At 42.5% G+C, this 23,037-nt stretch overlaps 1 protein-coding gene across 3 annotated transcripts; it reads left to right on the top strand.

The window, feature by feature from the left end:
* Positions 1-1,878: 1,878 nt before the first annotated feature.
* On the top strand, positions 1,879-17,889 carry NFYB (nuclear transcription factor Y subunit beta). 3 transcript variants are annotated; one of them, XM_048301979.1, is made up of 7 exons: positions 1,879-2,006; positions 10,055-10,148; positions 10,632-10,762; positions 12,555-12,752; positions 14,489-14,570; positions 16,946-17,025; positions 17,238-17,889. In XM_048301979.1, the coding sequence occupies exons 2-7, from the start codon at positions 10,055-10,057 to the stop codon at positions 17,268-17,270; spliced, it is 618 nt and encodes a 205-aa protein (XP_048157936.1). In that variant the 5' UTR covers positions 1,879-2,006; the 3' UTR covers positions 17,271-17,889. The 3 variants fall into 3 exon arrangements, with proteins under 3 accessions (XP_048157936.1, XP_048157935.1, XP_048157934.1); XM_048301978.1 differs by having other exon boundaries at positions 1,946-2,034; XM_048301977.1 differs by lacking the exon at positions 1,879-2,006 and adding an exon at positions 2,556-3,029.
* The last annotated feature ends 5,148 nt before the right edge of the window (positions 17,890-23,037 follow it).

Here is a 23,037-nt window from a genome sequence, read left to right as displayed (position 1 = left end):
TAAGGTCCCAAACTTAGTGAATATTCTTGCATTACTTAATATCTTCTGGGCATTTAAAAAAAAAAATTTACTAATTACTGCTCATAGTACCCATGAGACAGGATTAAGCTGCATATAGCATTTGCAGTAAAAACCCATGGCCATGCAAAATTCTTCTCGCTTGATGTTTCAGTTTAAACTCAAAACATTCCAAATACATGGACATTTTGAGTGAATCTAAATCTTTATGACATATCAAAACACATGAAACTAATGTTGTTATGTGAAACCATGTGGAAATGTGTAATGTTTATTGAGTTTGGGTGTGTGCAAATCCCAATACCAGAAGAGAGCAAGGAGAGGAGTGTACTGTATTTATCAGATATTAACCAGAAGAGGATGCTAGCAGGAGCTATCGTTTAATGTGAGTTTTATACTAGTTTAGTTAAAATACTCAAGACTCTCAAATAGTGAAGAATTACTACAGGTTATTAAGAATTGCACAAAACAAAAATATTCTTATTACCTCCATTGTGGAGATTGCACAAATGTATTGGTGGCAGATGTCTGGAATGTGTTTGGCTGCCTTTACCTAGAAAAAAATCCCTCTTTCTAGTTCTAGTGATTGGAGGGACTGGTGGATTATGAAGTGTTTCATGTAAATGCTTCATAGGAGAGGTTTATAAATCTCAGTGGAGAAGTCAGTCCAACTAATATCTTCACTCAGCAGCCTGTATTTCTTCAGAACAAAGCCTAAAAGTGGAAGAAAAATGTTCTCTTTAAGCCCTGTATCACCAGGGGGGAATGATCCTTCCTAGTTTGCAGTGAAATTTTACTTTTTTAGAGGGAAGGGGTAACACAGATTCACAGATCCCCTCACCCAAGGTTCTGTTCCACCAAATGGTTAGTTGGACCTGGGTTCCATGAGCCATCCCCCTCCTTCATCAAACTCCTCCTCTTCATCAGCCTCTTCTTTCTCAGGCTGCGCAAAATGTAGGAAGTCACTGGGGGATGGAACCTGTTCTCCTCTCAGCTGGTGAATCTTGATGCAGGTGTAGGACAGGTTGGAATAGAGCTGAGGAACCTTCATAATAATGGTGCCTGCCTTGCTGACAACAGGCACCAGCTGCTGAGGTGACAGGGGGTGAGGCCAGGGACAAGGCCAGTGGGACATAGCTGACCACTCTCCCCCGGCGCCACCTCCCAGGGCAACAAAGACGACTGGGGGACTGGAGCATCTCTCTTATGAGAAAAGGCTGGAGGAGTTGGGCCTGTCCAGCCTCGAGAAGAGATGACAGAGAGGGGACCTCGTCAATGTCTATCAGTATCTGGAGGGACGGTGTCAGAGGATGAAGCCAGGCTTTTTTTGGTGGTAACAAGCAATAGGACAAGAGACAACGGGGAGAAACTGATGCACAGGAAGTTCCACCTGAACATGAGGAAGAACTTCTTTACTGTGCAGTGAGCACACACTGGAACAGGTTGCCCAAAGAGAGTGTGGAGTCTCCCTCACTGGAGGTATTCCAGAACCGCCTGGATGCAATCCTGCGCCTTGTGCTCTTTGAGCAGGGAGGTCGGACCAGCTGACACATTGTGGTCCCTTCCAGCCTGACCCATTTGTGATTCTGCGAGACCGAGGCCCCAGGGAAGAGCTGCCCCTGGTGAGAGGCCCCGCTACACAATCCCCAGCAGCAGCAGCAGCAGCAGCAGCCCTGCGGGACCGAGCCCTGTGGCGGGGACAGCCCCGGAGGCCGCCCCGGGAGCCGCTCTGCCCCGGCCCCGCGCAGGGGGGGCGGGCCCGGCGCCCCCCGGCCCGGCCGCTCCATAAAGGAGGCGGGCAGGGCCGGCCCGGCGGGAGGGCGCGCGCTGAGGGAAGAGCCGGTGCGAGTGGCGGGGAGGCGGCGCGGAGGGAGGGCAGCCCGGCTGCGGGAAGCGGGGCTCCGCGCTGGGACTGGTTCCTTCGCAGCCATTTTCCGTCCAACCAAACAGCCGATTTGCGGAGGGAGCCAACCAGGGCCGCACTGGAGGTTTGTGCCTGGCTCCGGCCAATGATTGGTAACCGGTTCCACTGCAGGCTCGAATGAAATGTCCGTCTCCCTCCCCGGGCCCCGGCGCTGCCGCCGCGCCGCCGCCGCGGGCACCAGGAAGTGCGGGGCTGCCGCCCCGGGCCCCGCACCGGCCGCGCGTCGCTTTGTGCGGCCGGAGCCGCGGGGGCCTCGCGGCCGGGGAGCCGAGCGGGGTGGGCGGGCCGGGAGGGGAGCGGAGCGGGCGGGCAGGGAGGGAGGCGGCGGCGAGGGGGGTGTCGGCAGGGGCGGCTGCCCCCGCCGGTGTCCCGCTCTCTCCGCGGGGCCCTGCCCGCTCCGGCTCCATTTTGCGGCCTAGGCAGGGGTGGGGGCAGCAGGCGGGGCTGCCCCGCGGCCGGCCGGCACCCCGCACCGCCCGCTGAGAGGCGGCGGGCACTCGCGGCTCGCACGGCCTCCCGCCATCCCTCCGTCTCCGCGCCGGCCGCGCTCGCTGTACCGCGGCTCCCGGCGGGCGGGGGGCGGCTTTGTGGCGGCCGCGCCGGGTGGAGGGGGCTCCGCGCTCTTTTGTGTCCGCCCGGCCGAGCCCCCTCCCCTCGCCGCGGGAGCGAGGGGCCGGGACCCCCACCACGCCCACGGCCCCGGGCCGGGAGCCGGGCAGCGGGGCCAGAGCGGCCCGGCTCCCCCCGCGCCGTTGTCGGGACCGAAATTTCCTGGAAGGTTTGGCGGTATTTTGCAGGGATAAGGAGCGTAGGGCGAGGCCCCGGGATGTGGTGCCAGTACCCGGCTGGCCGTGCGGGCGGGAATGCGAGGCCTTGGTGGGCTGCACAGGGGCCCGGCAGAGGCGCCCGGCCGGCCACGGGCAGGTGCGGCCACCGCGGAAATCACAGCCAAGGTGACCAACAATAAAGTTGCTGATTAACTGAGGACTCGTCGTCTTGTTCCATTTGTAAACAAGGGGTCACGATAGACGAGTTACCTCTCGAACAGATGTGAGCTGCGTGCCAGGAAGGTTCGGAGGCTGTTGGTGTAAGTAGGAAGATTCCCCCCCCCCCCCCATGCCCCTGCGCTAGCTGTGTTTGCATCATCGAAGGGCATGGAATCGAGAAATGGGATCGATCGGCTCGCAGTGGCACAGATGCAGTTGCGTGGCATCAGCACTTGTCCTGTGACACACATGGCAGATGGCAGAGAGACGGAACCATGCCATTACCAATGTCCGCACAACTCTTCTGCGTGTGGCAGGTGTTCTTGGGCAGACCTGTGTGTGCTAGCCACTGTTCAACCTTCAGAAATTGTGTAGTTGGTGATCCTGAAGAGTACTGTCTAGGTTATTCACAGACAATCCTATTGGAAAAACAAAAAAAATTCATGTATTCTAGTAATGTCTCTGCAGCTACAGTATATATTCTGCAATACAGCAGCAGTAGAAAATCAACTTTTAGCTTTACCAGTTTCTTTGAGGCTTAACCAAAAAGATTTTGTCCTGAAAAGAACTGTAATGGAAAAGCTATTTAGTTTGCTTGGCTTGCTAGGGATGGCAAAACTATTGATAACAATGATCCGAACATTTCTAGGCAGTGAGGAGCACAGAAATCTGGATTTTAGCCCATGCATGGACTCTGTTATGTGTAGTAACCGTTCCTTGGCATCTTAATAGATGGCAGTTACTGACAATTAAAAGAAAAAAAATTGCAGCTTTCTCAAAAAAAGCTCTGGCAAAATGGTAGCAAAAAGGAAAATGGTAGGCGCCACTTTGGGCAGTGTTCAGAGTCTGGCTTTAATTGGCTTGCAGGAATGGAGAAATGGTGTCTATATATAATCATTAGCATAGTGTTCCTAAACAATAAGCTAGCAGTTGCTTTCTTTTTTTCCCTGTTTATATGGTCTGTGGCATGACAGTTACAGTCTAAAGGCAGGACCCATCTGTAATTCTCTAGGACACCCAAAATGGCTCAATCTGAATCATTAAGAGGCCTGTGTGAGTTGCTTTTGCTCTCTGCATTGAGCGGGTGGGAATACATAGTCTTGCCTGCTGGCATTTACAGCTATGGCATTATATTAAAAGAAGTTAGGAGCACTGGCTATTACTCTTTAGACTTAAGTATTTGACAGTTACAGCAGTTCAAAGCTTAACTCTTATTTGTGGTAATAATTACATGAAGGGAGGCAACATTCAGAAATTGAATGAAAAAGAATGTTTAAGATAATGTCAAGATATGAAACATTAAAAACTGAAACTTTGAAAGTGGGACCTTGTTTTGCCAACATTTAAAAAGGGTTTGCAAGGTTCTTCCTTCAGTGCTTTCAAATGCAAATCTCTAATGTAGCTCCACGGGTTTTTTTGCTTAGAAAGAAACTTGACTGTTAGTACTGAGTTGTGCAGCAGTGTTTTAAAGAAACTTAGTATTTGGAAATTGATGTTTTAGTGGCAGGATGCTTGTAAAAAGTGCAAAACATGACTATATATATGCATACTAAACAATATGGGTAAATAACATTTGTAAAATAAAAGCAAGTGTCAGCAAATTCAACAGTTTGGGCTGAAAATATTGGTCTGGTATGAACTAGCTTTGTAAAACTCTTACTTGTTACTACCTCAACAAAGGAAAAATAACCAACTTAAAAATGTTATCAAACTTCTAAAAGAAAAAGACAGGATTTATGGATTGCTGCTTTAATAAACAGATAAGCTTCGTTTTTCACAAAAAATGCTAGAAAAGTATCAAAAACTTATTATTGAAAGGTAATAGGGGGATTTCAGTCAGGTTGCTGAAGGAAGGAAGTGCTGGTGCAGTGTGTTCAGCGCTGCTGCCTTCTTCCAGCTTCTGCAAAAGCAAAGAAACTGCCTCCACTCCTCTGCTCATCTGGTTTATTTTCCCTTCCAGCTTCTCTCTTCTACTGCCAAAAAAGAGAATGCATGGAAACTCGGTTTCTCCTGCTTGTCCTGTATCACTGATCCACTCCTACTTGATGTGAAAATACATGTGGTTTTAGTCCACCCATAGACATTGGAACTAGCTGTGCTTATGGATGTTAGCCAGCCTGGGAAGGAGCCACCAGCTGCTCTAGCACAGCTGGATCTGTGTGGAGGGGGCTTGTGGTCAGTGGCACTGGGGCTTGTAAGGTAACACATAAAGCTGATAGACTGTTACATGGAGGGGGAAGGTGGAAAGGTAGCAAGGTGGCAATGCCCTGTTTGGATTTCATAAGGGAAAGTTTCCTCCCCATGGGCCAGGGGAAGGATCCTGGTACAGCCCAGATACTAACGAGCCTTGGTGACACTGTCTGGTCCTCTCAGCATCAGTCTGCTTTTCCCAGTGTTACTCTGCTCTGGGGGAAAATGCTGAAAACGAGAGATTAGAGAAGCCTGAGATGGAGAGAGAATGCAGCATCTGGTTTTGTTCTAGCTGTGTGCTAAGGGGTTTAGCTTTACATTTTTGTGTTATCTGCTGGAACAGTGTCCTGTGAATGCATTCACCAGCTGGTGTTTCTTGCTGCAGGTGAGAATTCAGTAGGAAATTAAGATCCCCAGAAATCACTGAAAAATAAAACGAAATTAAAGTTGTGTTTTCAATTGGGAAATCCTTCTGTTTAACAGGAGAGGGTGCAGAAAGCGCAAATAAAACTTTCTGTCTCTGCTGTTACGTAAAGCTTCCCATCTCTTGTGATAAGGTGTGACAAAATGAATCCACAATGACTGATGGGTTACTACCTACAGCTTTAGTTACTGTTTCTGTCCCGCTTCTGTGGCGGAGACACCTGCATGGAATGTGTACCAAGTGCTTCAGTTCATTGCATATCATTTTTTACTGTCCCTCTTGTAGAGTAGCAATTCCGGGAGACAGGGTGAATAAATAACCACATGAAGTACTTAAATCACAAGAGGCCTTTGGTTTCCTTTCAAGAGGGCAGTTTGCAAATCATTGCCAGATAACTTCCCACTCTGAAAACAAAAATCTTGTTTCTTCGATTTTTTTTTTTTTCCTTTGTTTTTCCTTTTATACTGATTCAAGCTTTAGTCTCTTCTTCTCAGTGCTAGTGGGTCTGGGCTTGTATTCTCCTTTAGTTATCACTTAGCTGAGCCACTGTTCCTGTCTGTACTCTTAAGAGAGCTCATAAGATTAAACAGGATGCAAGATTTACTTTGAGATACTGACATTTTATTAGTTTAGTATAGACATATTATAGGAACAGTCTGAGTTGTGGGCAGCTGACAGGAGCAAATTTTTTTAAGCATCCTCCACAATATTTATACCAGATGTCAGTGTAAACCTCTATGTTCATTCACTTGCATCTTATCACAGAACTTTCTTTGATGCCCTTGAAATGTTTCTCTTTTAACATATTTCTTTGGTTAATTTCCATGCATCAAGTAATTTGTATATCCCTAGTAATATTCTTTTTTATTAGAGGTGAAAAAAACAGAAAACCACTAACAGAAAACATTGTGTTGCTGCTCTGTATTCAGATTTTTCCTTTACAGTGTAGCGCTGAATGTTTGTGTCCTGTAGTTGTTTACTCTCCCTGGTTGTTGATAAAATCAGATAGTGGCATGGTCATTTCAGGGACTGACATGTCACTTCTGATATGCTTAGCTCTCAGTCTTGATTCAGTCCATGTCTATGCATAGAGGAACTTCAGTGCCTTCCTAGCATTGGAGGCTGAGGATAATGTGCAACCTGCAGTAGCTGCTTCTTGCACTTGTGCACAGTACCTGCTGCTGGAGGACCGAGGTGTTGGAAGCCCTCCCTCGTGCAATTTGGCAGCCACACAGAGGTAGGAGATGTCTTGTATTAAAAGGCATTGCAATGTTTGCATGCTGAAACTGCCATGCAAATGTGATGTATAATCTGCAAATGGCTGCTTCTCTTTAAAGCAAGTCGTAACAACTCAGGGGTTTAAAGCAAAATCTGAGAGTTCTTGCCTGTCTGAACCTTTTAGGATGAGATCTCCCAGGATTTTGCCTGCTCTAGCATCTACTTCCATCTAAAGTAGTAGGTCTTCCTAGTAAATGGGCCAGCATAAGAACTGTTGTCCTTTTTAGTCTCACAGTGACTGCAGTTAGTGTAGGCAAGGTGTTGTTTCTATGCTACATTGGGCTGCTGCCATTCCAGAACAACTTCAGGGACACAAAATTTAGTTAGTGTCATGGTTTTGGAGGAGTTTTACTGGTTGTTTGGGGTTTTTGTTTGTTTAAAGGAGGGGGATTAGTTAGCAAATTAGTATTGAGAACAGTGTTTTCTCATTTTCTGAGCACTGTTGTACATATTACAGCACTTGTGCTGAGCTTGACAATCAGATAATGTGGTGATTGACTGGAGTTTTGAACATCTGAAATGAAAACTGTAGTGTGTGACCGTGTAACTGTTTATTATGAGATGACTGGGATAGCAGTGGCCACATTTTCCTGCAAGGTCATGTTTGTCATCCATCAGGCTCAAAGAAATACTAGTGGGGTGACTGGATGGTATATTAATTACAGTTGCTATATTCAGATGCCTGGCTCTAGATTTGAATTGAATGACAAATCTGGCTGAAGTTCTTCCACCAACTTACTTGGGTTGAAGTGGTGTGCTGAGATCCACTCCCTTCCTCACCAGGAGACCAGCCGAGCTGTGGAGGAGGCTCATGGGGCAGCTGGGCCTTCAAGATGTGGCTGGAAAAAGCCCTGAGTGCTCTACTCTGAGCTTGGAGCTGACCCTGCTTTTAGCAGGGCTTGGAGTAGAGACCTCCCACGGCCACTTCCAACGTGGATTATCCTGTGGTCCTGGATCAGGACCTGGTATGCTGAGCATTATGCACAAGGGTGTTAGAGGTGTCCCTAATCTCCTGTGCCAAGGTTGTCCTGACAGCTAAAAATCTATCTTCAAGTAATACCGACAGAAGTCATTTCAGTTGATGTTAAGCCGTCAGTGTCTGTTTTCTTTATCTGAGTCAGATCTGCCTTTTGCTGCTGCAAGCCTTTTCCTGTCAATTTTGCTAATCGCTATTTTAGATTCACAGTGTAGATAAACATCCACACAAACTCCCAGTAATGGTGAAAAAATACATCCTGTAAGTAGATCTGGAAAAGTGCACACAGAAAATAATAGAAGCAAAGGTATTACCTTGAGGATGCATTAGTCTAATATGACCAAAACTGTCTGTAGATGCAACAGAGGTTTGAAAGAGATTCAAGCAGGAATTGTCTTTTGAAGGCAAGCTGGGCTAATCGAAGCAAGATGATTTCTTAAATAGTGTTGCTGGATCTTGGCAATAAAGATTCAGGTGGAGTAGCCTGTAGGAGAGGTGAGCAGAAACCAGTTAGTTATCACATCATGGCAGAAATTTGAAGAATATTGCAACCCTGGAGGAAGGAAATAATTTAGAAGAAATGTTTCATAGAAGATTGAAAAAAAGAGAGGGAAAGAAAGATCAAGGTATTTAAAATAGTACTGAGGCTGAGTAAAGATTGCTGAGATCCTGAATTAAATTCTAGGAGGGATCAGAGAGCCGAAACTGAGAACAAGATTACCAGAAAATCCTAACTTAATTTTGGAGGTACATTTTGAGATTTACCAGAGTACATTTTTAATTGTTTCAAAGTGCAGAAGGAAGAGAGAGGCATAATTCTCTTAATGATGTGTGATGTCAGTTTTGGTGATCATGATGTGCAGGATTGTGATATCCTTGCGTTGTCATTACAGTAAGCTGAGTAAGCAAACTGCAGACCCTTTGGGAGATGGAAAAGCAAAGTTAAATCTCCCAACAAAGAGTCTGCAAAATGTGGACAAAATGAATATATGTCAAGGCTGGCACATGGAAGGCTAATGCCTAAAATACTGCCCTTCCTGTGGGTAGAGCTGCTGTGTAAGAAGTGAAGCTGGTTTACAAAAGCCCATCAAAAGGAACCTGAAGTTCTTTATAAAAGCGTGTGTAATATTCTGTACAATGAAGAAGAGGTGGAAGGGTCTTTTTCTCTTGAGCAGCTCCTAAGGCTCCACCCAGCTGTTGTTGCAATGTGAGCAGTGCTTGCGTTATTTGTGCATCTATGGCCAAGGGTAACACTGGACGTTGCCTGAAGGTTTCAAAGTGAAACTCAGCCCTGTGGTCACAAGCAAAGTGCAGATTAGTGAGAAGTTAAATGCTCATATTTCTGGGTAGGTATAAAAATAGCACAGCATTGCTTCTCTCTCCCTCCCTCCTTCCTTCCCTCCCTCTTCAGGCTAATGGTTGTGGAAAAAAAGTGAGCTCCGTGGTTTCACTGGCAACAACCACGTGATCCTTCAAAGACACCAAGGTACCCACACAGTGGGTGTGGGGTCAGTGAGTGAATTCAGCTGGGCTCTGCCTCCCCAGGAGCTTTTGTGTGTAGTAAGAAGGAGGGACATACAGGCTCTTTTGGTTTCCCTTTTTCTCCTGGCATTCCCTTTTTCTCCTGTGACCCCATATCCAAAGCCTCAAGAAGTCTTCTTGTTGGCCACATCAGAACACTGGGAGAAGAGCACTTAAGGATGCCCAGAGAGTGAGGCAGGGCAGGATCAGGGAAAGCTAAAACATGACTCAGAAGGCACATAGGAGTTACTGGTGTCTCAGGGAGGATGAGGATGCAGAGCTGGTCCCAAGGCCTGGCTAGAAGTTTGTCAGTGGGCTTGACAAACTGACATGGAGGGTAAAAATGAGTGAAGGATGCACTCTGTATAGTAATTAATAGGTAAAGCATTCAGTGAACAGCTGGTGTAGGTTTTGAGGGTTGTTCAGAGACACCTTGCATGTTCTGGTCAGACTCTCGCGGGAAAAACACAAGATTGCTATCTGTGTGCTACATGAACTAGATGATTCTGTGCATGGCCTGTGCCTCTAACTGAGGTTTTTGGGAAGCCTCACAAAACAGCTGAACTATTCACCTGTCGATAAAACTCAGGAATGACAGTGGAGATACTGTTCTCCAATAACAAAATATGCTTTGTATAAATTGATCTCATAGTTTGATTAATGGGCTGGGTTTCAGTAATAGCTGCACTTAGTGATGTAACAATCACACCTGAAAGGTTTCCTTCTTCTCATTGTAGATGGATGGTGACAGCTCCACAACAGATGCTTCTCAGTTAGGAATTGCTGGAGATTACATTGGTGGCAGTCACTATGTGATACAGCCTCATGATGGTAAGAAATGAGAGAGTAAATATTACTATTTCTCTGTGTATGTATAGAGACATTTTCTTCCAGGTCTTGTATAGTTATCTGCTACCTTCTCTCAGGCTAAGAATTTGCAATTGTTTTCATAATGCCTCGCTGTATAAAGAATTTTTTCTTCAGTCTGAAGGGGGGAGGTTGGATTTTTAGATGTTGGCACTGAGACCTTGAGGGAATGACAAAAAAAATTTATGTTCTGGGAAACAGTTTGTATTTTGACATGACATTAAGAATGCTTGGTGATCAGCAGCCATGTACACTTCTGTGCATAATGTAATAAAATGCTATCTTTATGAAGGTATTGTGATGTTGCATCTATTTTTAAAATTCTTTCTATGATGCTAACACACTGTGCTTTCAAAGGTCTTCATCCTTCAGTGTGAGATTTTAAACTGAATTACTGCCTGCTGTCTATCACATATCATTTTTGTTAACTTTTCTTCATTTCATTAGACACAGAAGACAGCATGAATGATCACGAAGATACAAATGGCTCAAAAGAGAGTTTTAGAGAACAAGATATATATCTTCCAATTGCAAATGTGGCAAGGATAATGAAAAATGCCATACCCCAAACAGGAAAGGTAATACCCTTGTCTGTTAAAGAAAGTGTGTTAATGAGTTTTATTCTGTCCTCTCAGTGAACTTGAGCTGGTAGAATAACATATTTTTCCAAATGATACTGCTTTATTGGAGAAAAGTGTTATAAAAGGAAAGGGAAAAAAACCCCAGGAGCAGGATGTGATTGAGACCAAGTCCATTTTTCTTAGATTTCTGAAAGCTTTTAGTAACTGCTGTAATTAGAGCATCCAGAACTGTTCTTCATAGGGCTTTCAAGAGCTTCCTTTTTCTAAGGTGTGTTCTCTGAAATTGTCATAAAGGATCAGACTTGGTGACAATCACTAAGAATATTTTCTATGCAATTCTCTTGAGAGATTTAGTTTGCTTTCATTGAGGTGCATAAAATTTGGAATAAGTGAATCATTTTGGCTGAAATAGAAATCCAGTGCTCATTGTGAAGGAAAGAGAATGGTTAGCCTTCCATCACCCAAATACTCACATACACAAATGTGACCTAAGGAGTCTGCTGTGTACCGTGGAGCAGATAAGGCCAGATACTTGAAAGCCTTATTTATTTCTTACTTCTAAGAATAGACTTTTTAATCCATTCTGCTGAGCTGGTGATTGTATAAGTGTTTCATCATTCTACCTGTTTATCTTAAACCTTTGCAGGGCTCCTATGACTTGCTGTTTCTCTGTTGTGTTCCAATATAATTCCAGCCACAGTAACATTTCCTCTAGCTAAAACTGGTCCTTTTTTTTGAGATCCCTCTAAATAGAAGCAAACCATAATTTACCTGCATCTGCTTGTATTTTCATAGTGTTCAGGGCTTTCTGGAGATCTGGGTGTTACATTTATAACTTTGCTGTGAAAAGCTCTACCCTAGTCCATATTGTCATAAATTTTTAGTGATCAAGATGAGATTTTTCTCAAGAATTTAGCATATGGGATGTAGAGCTATCTTGAAAAATCAGGATGGTTTTTTGTGAAAAACTGCAAAGGAAGCTGCTGGCTGATGACTTCTGAAAATCTCACCCTACGTGTCTGAAAATATCAGAGGAACTAGTGAAGATGCTGCACACTGTCACTGCTTCATTTTTTTAGGTTCTTCTTATATGAAGAATAAGAATCTTAATTTTTGTAATATTTTTGTTGATTCCTGTCAGCTTCCCAAGTAATCATGAGTAATGCTTGCTGTAATTTTAAGTCAAGTAAATTACTTTTGTCCAGCTGTAATCAAATTTACTTATTTCATTCTTGCCAGGGGCATATGTTTCTTCATTTGAATTCTCACTTGGAAAATTTATACCAGAATACTAAAGCATTAGAAAGGCTTGCTGCTAGGCATATATTCTGATCCTTGAATGTGGGCAGGATAAAAATACTTGTTATTGCTGAATTTGTGGGAATGTACTGCAGTGGGGTTGGAACTACCGGGTCTCTTAAAAAGAAGAGGAAGTGGGCTGTGACATTGTAATGAGCAGGTTTGAAGAGCCATAGGTAAGTGAAGCAAGAAGTACTGAGATGCATCTGTGTGTAAAAGCTTGTACAGAGCTTAGGACTTCAGGAGATCCTGGCAGTTGGCTGTGCTGCTTGAAATAATAAAACGTGGGTAAAATCATGTTGCAGCTACTCTTATGTAGAGCAGTGAGGACAGCCAGTGGTTCCTGGTACAGGTGTTGCCTAAATGGGTATTATCATTGGGTTTTGGGATGTTTCCTTTATTATCTGGTGTGTTCTTTAGGGGTTTTGTGGTGAGTTTTTAAAAATCTTGTGTCTTAATTAATGATTTTATGACACTTTTTCCTTACTAGATTGCTAAGGACGCAAAGGAATGTGTACAAGAGTGTGTAAGTGAATTCATCAGCTTTATAACATCAGAAGCAAGTGAGAGGTGTCACCAAGAGAAAAGAAAGACCATCAATGGAGAGGATATTCTCTTTGCCATGTCTACCTTGGGGTTTGATAGCTATGTTGAACCTCTGAAGTTATACCTCCAAAAATTCAGAGAGGTTGGTATATATGGGCATTTCCTCATTTATTTAACCTGGTTGTGTTTATCCTTAGCTCTCTGTTGTTGTAATTGTAAAATGGGTAACTTGCACAGTATCTCACAGCTCTTGGTCTGGGAATAATGTAATGTTTAAAAGCATTCCAGAGGATGTCAAGAGAAAAAGGAGGAAGTAAGCATTTTGATTAGACTTGCTGATTCAGAGTAGTTAAAGCTTTCAACTGAATAAATTCTCTAATATATTGGTGGTAGTAAATTGATCTGTTCTTTAAAGGTGCCTATAAAGAATGTTTAATTCAATCTTTGGATTCAGTCAATATGTACTGACTGCATCCTCTGAGGAACTGGCCTAATGCCTATTGTTTGTCTGGACTTCAGATCTGCAAAAGAAAAAAACTGTTTTTCTCATGTTGGAATAATGATTCACATGGAAAAGTATTTGCTTCAATGGGGGGGGTTTAAATTTTTTTTTTTTAGCCTGTTCCTCAGTTTGCATTCAATACATAGTACAAGCTAGGTATGTCATCCAAACAGTTTAATTTATTCCCTCTCTAGCAGAAAGGGACTTTTTTCCTTTCAGCAATTTAGACCTTTTCAAAAAGGAAGTTCCTTCCGCTTGGGTTTTTTGTTCTGGGCTGCCTCCCCCTGTCTAAATTGGCAGTGCAGTAGAGAAGGATGCTCTCCAGAGTTTCTTTGTTTTGTAAACCTAAGATTTTTTTAGGTCAGACTCACTAATGATATTTGTTCTGCTGACAGCACTTAAAGCTTCCCCTTCCCAGAAGGTCATTTGCTTGATAACTGAGTAACAGGAGGTGTAATATAAAGTTGGAATAGTGGTGTCTTTTTCCAGTTCTGTGTAGCAGTTGCACATGCTGTGATAGTGCTGTATGTGCTTTTATTAAAGAGGCAAGTGTTGCCTAACTATTGCCAGTACTACTGAATAAGTCTGAAGTGGGTCTGTGCTACTTTCATTCTTAATTGACCATTTTTGCAGATTGTAGATGCTGTGGTAGCAGAGTAGTTGGATTGGGTTTTAATTGCATGGATGGATTGAATAGCTTTGCTCATCAGTTTCAAATCTCCATTCCAGCAAGGGTGTCTTCAGAGTGAAATACTTCTGTTTTGTAACTGAGTATTTTGTCTGCAGCAAGCAATTGCAGAGAATCTTTTTTTATGCCTGTATCATTTTCCTAGATGTTCTTATGTAATAGCATAGAGCATCAAACTTCATACTTGTAAAACTGCATGCAGATGACTGGGGGCCTTGGCTTTCTGTGCTGATATCCTTGCTGGCTGTAGTTCTTGATGTGGGGGAAGAAATTCCACATCTTGGTTTTAAATGTCAGCTCTTAGTTGTGTGGTGATGGTGCTTGTGTGTGGTTGGTAAGCAAATGTTGCACATTCTTGGTAGTTATGATTCAGTCATTTCTTGTAAATGCTCTTAACTTCTCCTTCTTACCACAGATTTTTGACTTTCTGCAGGAGGTGAAAAGCCTTTCTTAGAGCCACACAGTCCTAATTTGCCAAGTTTTTGTTTCAGGAGTATGGCTAAGATCAAGAACACTCATGTAATGTGCACATTCTCAAATCCCATAGAGTTTTACAGGTCTTGGATTTCAAGCTCCAGCTGTTGCACTGTGACTCTTCTGCAAGTTTCAAACCTTGGCTAGAGCTCCTGGGGCTATGAAAAAATCTCAATCTTTTATTTTTGTTTTTTTTGTGCTCTCTTTTTTTTAGGCAATGAAAGGAGAAAAGGGAATTGGGGGAACAGTTACAACTGCAGACGGTCTAAGTGAGGAGCTCACAGAAGAAGCATTTAGTAAGTAATACTTTTTAATTAATTATGTTATTACTACAGCTTTCATAAAAACAGAACTTCCTTCAGGCATCAGCATTCTTACTTGAGGAATATATCCTGTACTAGTCATAGCTAATGTCAACTGTGGAAAATTTATAAATGCATATATTAGTGCTAGTATTTTTCTCTACACTTAAACACAGGTTGTAATGAAAGGTGCAAATCTTTTTTTTCTTTTTCCCCAGTAGCTACATGTTTAGCTCCATTCATTTTACTTGCAAGACTGTTGGGGGGAAAAAAGTAAAATTAACTCCTCTTGATGACTTGAGGAGCTCATCTTTGGGAAATGAGGCAGAGAAGAAAATCATCTTTGTCTAATTCTAAAACACTTAATATTTCTTACATTCAAAAGAATGCATAGATTGGCAGCTAAAAGGTGTAGGGCAAGGAGTATCATGTGCATTCAGTGTAATTTTTTTTCCTTTTACTGTGGATTAAAGCCTGGCAGTTTTGGGGGATTTGCACTGGTTTTGTTGGTGCTGGATTTTTGCACGTAGCCTCCACGTTGGCTTTTAAATGTTACGGGCTGGTAATGTTGAAGCTGATACAAGAGCAATTAGGAAGCACAGCTCCAGTCATATCTACTGACAAGATTTAGTTTTCCAAGTATCTGATAAATACTCTGTTTAAAATCACTGGTAAACTACTGAACTAGCAAAAATTTAAAGCCTGAGGACTAAAATGACTTATTCAGGATTGGAAATACACTTTGCTCACAGTTTGATGACTTTGGCTACATGAAACAGTGCAGACTCTTTGGGTCTCTTCTAGCCTGGAAGATGAGCTTATAAAACTGGCTGGAAATTAAGAATCTAAATCTAAATATTGCACGGGTCCCCTGCAATATTTACGCTCTTAATTTCCACACCTAGGAGCCTCAGAGTGCTCTATGAAATAAACCTTAAGTTGCTGTGACTTGAAAAGAGCAACTTTAGAAATATCCTGGCAGGACTAAGGATGCAAAGGAGATGTTGCAGTAGTCGAAGAAAGTAAAAAAAAAAAAAAAAATTATGTTAAATAACTGACCATGTCAAGTGCTGCAGGTATTTCTCTCCACAGGGGCAGCTATGGATCTGTCCAAAATGATGGTCTCACTGCAGCAGTAGCAGTGATAGCTGTGCTTCTGTGGCATAACCCTCAGCTCTTTGTGTTGGCCTCATGCCAGGGCTGGGTCAGGGACTCTCCATTAAGCTGTGTTGGATGTGGAACATGCACATTGAAGGACAGTAAATTTTGGACTTGCCAGAGCCACTCTCACTAGGATCTTGATGCATCTCTTAGCCTGCAACTGAAGCAATTTAAAATTTGTACAATGGAGGAAGGAGGAAAAAAAAAAAAAGACATAAACTCCAACCAACCAAAAATCTAATTACAAAACCCTCAAGCATCAGCTTTCAAATGAAAACTGTTAGGATTGTGCTGTGTTTTCAGAATTTTGTATTGGTTATACATCTTGTTTATACTTAGTAACTGAAAGAACAAAGCCCCATTGTTTGTGTCCTAGGGAAAAAGTTGTGCTACAGTGACTTAAACTGCAATTTAAGAGTTTTGCTTCCAAACAGCAGTTGTAAGGCACCTACTCTGAATGTCAAAGCTCAACATACATGTTATTGTAAAGGTTTACCTTGGAGCATCACTCCTTTTGTTTGCTCTCAGTATCTCAAAAGTACTTTTTACTTTTATTGGCCACCTCTTTCCCCTGTGAAATCAGAGCTCTCGTGTGTGCCCTGAAGGACATGCTGAAGTCAACCAGTGCAATGTCAGGTTCTGGCAGTGCCTTTTATTTTTTGTCATTGCCTGTTCCTGTTCCTCTCTTCTGCCTTCCATGGGGCTTCCATATTATGGAGTTCCTGATGGATCTCAATTTGTAAAGCAAAAGAGTGCAATGATTTCATTGAGTACCTCCCACATGGCTATGCTCAAGTGCTAACGTTATGTTTAAACAAAGCCAGCTGAATTCTCTGGATTTCTTGGGATGCTGAGGACTGGAGATGGCCTTTTCAGTGGTGAGGGTAGCAAGCTCCACTCCATTTGCCTGTGTACAGGTGTGGACATTCTGCTTCAGGCACATCCAGGGGAAGAACGAGGTGCAGTCTTACCCTCAGAGCAAAATTAAGTTGAATTTTATGTGTCTCATGTGAATGGGAATAAACTTGTTCACTTGTAACACTTGGTAACAAGTGTGTCTGTACCAGTGTAGGATGGTAACTCAGGAGATTAATGGCTCTGTAGTCCTGGAGTGGACCACAATCATTTAATGGTGACAGACACATCAAACAAGGCTCTGTATATCAAGCAGCTCCTGCCTAACTTTTTTAAAATGCTCTTTCTTTCAGCTAACCAGTTGCCAGCAGGCTTAATAACCACAGATGGCCAACAGCAGAACGTTATGGTCTACACAACATCATATCAACAGGTAGTGTATCCTGTCCCTACTCTCCGTTCTGCTCAAATCCAAACACTACTTCAGCTGCTCTGCTCTGAAGGATGAGAATCAGTTTTATTTAGTGCTTTGCTGGTGGCTGTCGTGCCACTCCAACACTGAGAATTCATGGCTGCTTGCTGTGAACTGCTCTGCAGTTTCAGAAAAGGTGCATTGGAATGTAAGCTTGCATTTTCTTCCTCTAGATCTCTGGTGTTCAACAAATTCAGTTCTCATGATTTCGAAGAAAACTTTCCATCTGGGAACGTGAGACAGAAAACCTGTGCAACTCTAACGAAGAGACAGTTTTAATGACTGGTGAAGAGATTTATCTCTTTGTATATTAAATAGCTGTAATGTAGCTACTAGAAGCTTGACTAATTGAGGTGTGAGTTCTGACTCAAATCTTTTTCATGATGATTTTAAAGAAATAATTGGATTTTAAAGGTATTAAAGTATTTTTGTTTTGTACAAGAGTTTGTTGCTCTGTATAACTCCTGTATGCATTGTATATTGCAATTTATTACTGTCAGAGATTTGTAGACAGTTTCTTATTTTCATATTGAATCATGTTACTTTTGTAATTCAGGTAAACAGCTGGGTTAATTCATGTTTACCCTTTGAATAAAATTGTAAGGGTAAAGTTCATTTTTGAATGCAAGTTGCCTTTATTATAAAGATTGAGTTAGTCTTGGTTATGTAACTTGTCTTGCATGACAACCTCAACTAACTTTACATGTCAGCTTATTTATTGAAATTTTGAAAGGGACTTTTTCCTCATGAAACTAGCAGCTCAAAAGAATTGCTACAATTGTTTTTTCTAATGTAACTTCTGAATTAAAGGTTAATCAAAACCAATGAATGCTCTACTACGTTTAGGGGTTTAGAGCTTATCAACAGTGTTGATGAAAGCACTGACTGTGCGATGCAGGTTTTCTTCTTGTTTCTTTTTTTTTTTTCAGTTGCATTAACTCTCCTTAGACTTACTTTGATACTTTTAAGGTAGTCTTTCTGCTATTGAAATAACTCTTCCTTTTTATGTATGGCTTTTAGAATCCCAAACTTAGAAATCCAAGGGTAGGGGGGCAGATTTTATAGTCCTTGTGGTAAAAGATCTCATTTTAACTTTTTACTGAGATGTTTTAACGTTTCTTGTGAGCCTGTGGGAACTCAAAAGTGGTAGTGACTTTCTGTGTCCAGGCTGCGTGTTGTGTTGAGTGCATGAGTGGCTGAGAGCTGAGCAAGTGATACAAATCTGAAATGGAAGACAGACTTCAGGTTTGCTGTCTCTTTCCTGGTTTTTGCAATAAACTCTACCTAGGTAATGTAGTTCTGTATATTTAGTGAGCTGTTCTTGGTAACATTGCTGTTTCTTTAATAATGGGTGGGTAATTTTGTTGCCATGTCTTAGACTGTTAGGGTAGGAGTGGGGGTTTTAGTAATATCTTACTCAGACTGAATTCTGGGACCTTTGGTATTTTTACTGTTTGCAGTGCACTGAAATGTAATATATTAATTATCTTTCCACATACCTGTTATTAATTTAAGCAAACCACACCTTGAAACTGTTGCCATATGATTTCTTGCTGGTTTTGTCTCTTCTTACCAGAAAAAAAGAAAGAAAAGTAACAGTTCAATATTGGTAATTAGCTTAACCTAAGATATCCTGGAGGCCTGAAATAGGCAATTCTTTAGCTAAACAAGAACTTTCTGTATGTGCAGACTTGAGCAGTGTTTCTTACCAGTCAGCATCCTGCTGGCAGAGCCTCTGGAGGCGATCCAGTGTATTCTGGGGCCGTCTGCACGGATGTTCTGGGGTTTGTGGCTGCCTGTCATTCTTCAGCAGCTACGACTGAACAAATGGAGTTTTTCATTAAACGTAAAACTGAATAACACAATCCCTACATGAGCCCCTTCTGTTTGTATTCTGTTTATTTCAGGCCAGCATAGCCTGTTCTTGATGTTCCCAGATTTGCAATGAAACAAAGCTGCGATACCAGCTAAGGAGAAGCTAGGAAAGATTTGGCATTTTGATGTCTAGAAAGAGGCCTGATGTGATCCCACACACTTGCTTGAAACAAGCAATATTTTTCAGTGCCCTCTCTGCTGTGAGTTTAGGTTAAAGTGTTTTAAGTTTGTGGTTTATACACTATCATGTGAGCAATGAAGCTGATACTTTGTTTTTCTTTTTTCTTTCTTCTCCTCTCACCCTCTGAGGGCCAGGGACAAAACTGCAACTAACTTGCTCATTCTCTTCCTGAAACTACCGACGTAATAGTACAACACTTTGTTCCATGTCTCTCTGAAACCATTCTCCCAATAAAAGTTTGCAGGGTACTGTAGCCATGGTACAACAAATAAAACAACTGTGGTCTGAAGAAATACTTGCCTAATTTATATTAGCAGCAGCACAACTACTGTATTCTTTATTTTTGTTTAACGAATCTGTGTTCTCATTTTGCTCTTTTTAAGTATTCAAAGTTTACAAGTAGCTGAGACTCAAACCAAGAATGACCATTCCTGATACATCTCATCTGTTTTTACAAAACTGCTGTCTTTGGTCCTCTGAATGTTTTGTGTGAACTAAGATACACCCAAACTGATCTTAAGCTTGAGACAGCTGTGGCAGCCTATGCTAAGACTTGGAGAAAGGCTGCTTGAAATAGCAGTGACGTTCAAAGATCCTTTTCCAAGAAAAGTGACCTTTTTTAGGTGCCTTTTCATGACACAAGCAAGTTTTACCACAATTTTTTTAAAAAATGCATTTTTGTGTAACTTGATCTGATATTTCTTTATAGAGTGCTTTTGGTGTCTTTAAAACTACAGAAATGCTGTTATCTCTAGTCAAAGTGCAGTTATGAGAAGAGCTAATTTAGATGGTGTTCTACATCCCATTTTCATTACAGGCATAATGGGAGATGAGGCTCTGCCTTTACCAGTCTTGTTGATGTACACATGCATTGTTAACTATTTTATTTATTCCTCCCATCTGATCTCTACTGAATGCTAAAATACGTGGCTGGATGGTGTAGCCAGAACCTCTGGCATGAGGTGGTACATCCTAAATACCTACTGACCCATGCCTATCTGCCTGTAGCTAAAAATCAGCCTGAATTATGTGGGCTGTTCTTTAAAGAGCTGTCTTCCTTGTACTCTGGCTCACTGTACATGCTGTAGGATGATCCCTATTGCAGACCTTGAGGATGATGCTCATTAACATGTTGTAAGCATGGATAGGTGATTTCTCTCTTGCCTTTGGCAAGAGAGGAAGCATATGGGCAACTGCACACACACAGAGGAGATTGCTCAGTGCAAAGCAAGGAACAGAGCCAAGGGCTAGTGTTTTCCCCAGCACCTTGCTGTCATGATAAGAGTTGGCAGCAGCCTTGCTTACAGCTATAATATTCCTCATTTTGCAGAGCTCTGTCTGAATGTGATTAATGTTCCAGTTAAGTTACAGAGACTCGCTTCCTCAGTTATATTTACAGCAGTAAGACAACTTGCTTTTAAGTCACTGGATTACCAAATACTGCAGGCTTGACTTTTTTTGGGGTTTGATTTGTACCAAGTAGAAGAAAGGAAGTTTTTCACTGAAACTTAAAGTGCATTTTCCTGTATCTGTAAATGAAAAAAACCTCCAAACCTGGATGTAGATTCTAACGCGAGTAACACTATAAGGAAACGATATTTTATATAGGGCCCAAGCCATCCTATAGGCAGGAGTTTGATAATGTGAACTCTAATGGTTACTCTTATTGTTCCCTGTCAGACCGCTTTGGTGAAAAGAGCAGTAGTGGGAGGGTGCCTTTTGGATGTGGTACACTGTAAGACATGTAGCTAGTTGAAAATACCAACCAATTTCTCCTCTTTGAAAATCAGATATGCTGTTCTGGCAAAATAATTCACGTTTTCACCCTTTCAAAGGTGAATAATACACTTAAGCAACTGAATAGTGATCCATTTACCCATCGATCTGTGCAATTGGCATGGTAATGCACAGCACTGTCACCTCTGACCCTCAGGATGTAGAAGTTTAATGGGAAGCTCCCTGGAAACTGCCAGTTGAGCTTGTGGTGACATCCAAGGCCCCGTGCTCTTGGGCGGGAGAGCAGTTTGCTATGCACAATAGTCTCCAAATTGGTGCCAGCTGCACTGAGTTTATTAAATCCAAGTCTCCAAGGATGGCTGTGGAGGCAGGGTGACGCAGTGCACAGCAGCTCTGAGGGAGTCAGCTACCCTGCTTTAAGAAATCTTCCAGTAAAATTTCCAGGGTCATTTCCTGGAATATTTTACTGCAGCGCACTGGGCCAGAGGACCCATTTATCAGAGCAATGGCACCTGATTTGCTTTTGTGTGAAAATAAACTATTGAGGGTTTAAATCTTCTGGGCAGAGGAGCATCCTTGGGGCTGCTAATTTAATGTGGGTGTGCCTCATACTTACCCAGCCTGTACAGCAACGTGAACAGCAAATAAAATCACCTCCAACAGCACAACCAAAACTCAGTTCAGGTGCAAGGGCCGTGTCACTTGAAATACAGCTGCAGCTAAAACATTTTCAACAGCACATTAGGAGCAGTATATACTATTTTCACTTCTCTCTGTACCCTGTAGGAAGACAATCAGTCGACCACAGCAGAGCGCATGCCTCATCACTGTCATGAGCAGCGTGGCACAGATAAAGGATGCTGGGATGCACAGGTCTGTTCTGCACTGTCCCTCTCCTCCTTGGCCCCAGCCAGGAAATTCAAACCCACCAGACACCTGAGCTCCCTGTGTAGTGTAACATCCTGGGAAAAGCAGCCTGGTGAACAGGGAGATGCCAGGAGCCAGCTGACAGGAAAAGCTAAGCACTGAGGGAAAAGGGACAGGATCTGAAATCTCACCTCCAGCCAGCTGGAGAGCATTTCTGCTGCAAGGAAACAGGCTCCATCACTGCAGGGTGAGAACATGGGAGACTGCAAAGTCTGGGGAGTGCTGCACCAGAGGACAAGTCTGCTCTCACTCTATCCAAAACCACAAGCAACAGCCACGTTTTACAAGGCAAGCAGCTGAAACTCATCCAAAATGTCTCTGGAATAGATGCAGTGGGATCAAGTTCTGTACACACCAGAAAAAGAAATATTGACAATAACTGGCCATTTTGTGTTGTCTGCGTTGACAGCTCCCATGTTGCTTCAGATGGCTGCAATGTAAGTAGCTGAAACCTCAAGCTGTTAGATTGGTGTTTCAGGTCTTCTTTTTCAAGACAGTCATTTCAGAGACTCCAAACACTTTTCTTCTGGAGCAGGCAGCATTTAAAGTCAACACAGGAAAGTCTCTTCCCTACTCAGGCAAAGTACAGTGAAGGAATAATTAGAAAACTGCTACTAAAAAGAAAAATTTGGGGTATTTGTTAATACTGCTCAAAGTTACAAGACACTGCTTCTATCTAATAGCTTTTTGTTAAAAGAGAATTACCAGCACTGCATGCATGAGTGATGGTTACTCTAAAATGCAGTTAAGAATCCCTGGCAATAAACATTTAAATGAGTGAATGGAAACAAAACAAACCCAGGATGCAAACAAAACCAATGTTTTGGACCTTCTAAAATGGTATATGCCCAGTGTGCCTTTTTTAAGAATCACTTTGAAATAACTGTATATTGATAATTTCCATGTGTGGATAACAGTATTTTATAATTTCAACAGATACAGAAATAACTCTGAACACTAAAACACACTGAAATGCTTCATCTCTTTTTCTCTTTGAAGATACCACATCCAAGCCTAAGTTTTCATTTTTAGGAGCTGCTGTACCAGCTCAGCAATTATGTCAGATATTAAAAGCAGATGCTTGTGAGAGGCAAGAATCCCCTCAAAAAAAAAACCAAACCAAAACAAAACTATGACAGCACACTATGCCCAGCCCCAATCTGGGAGATATTTTTGTTGTTCCTGTCAGGACTGTAAGTCCAACAAGTACCGTTAAGTACTTCAGGCTTTTGAAGGATGTAGGGAACAGACCA

The sequence above is a fragment of the Corvus hawaiiensis genome, chromosome 4 (assembly GCF_020740725.1).
Source record: "Corvus hawaiiensis isolate bCorHaw1 chromosome 4, bCorHaw1.pri.cur, whole genome shotgun sequence".
In the NCBI taxonomy this organism is placed as follows: domain Eukaryota; kingdom Metazoa; phylum Chordata; class Aves; order Passeriformes; family Corvidae; genus Corvus; species Corvus hawaiiensis.
The sequence above is the reverse complement of the archived record's forward strand: the minus strand, read 5'-3'. Positions and strand labels throughout refer to the sequence as shown.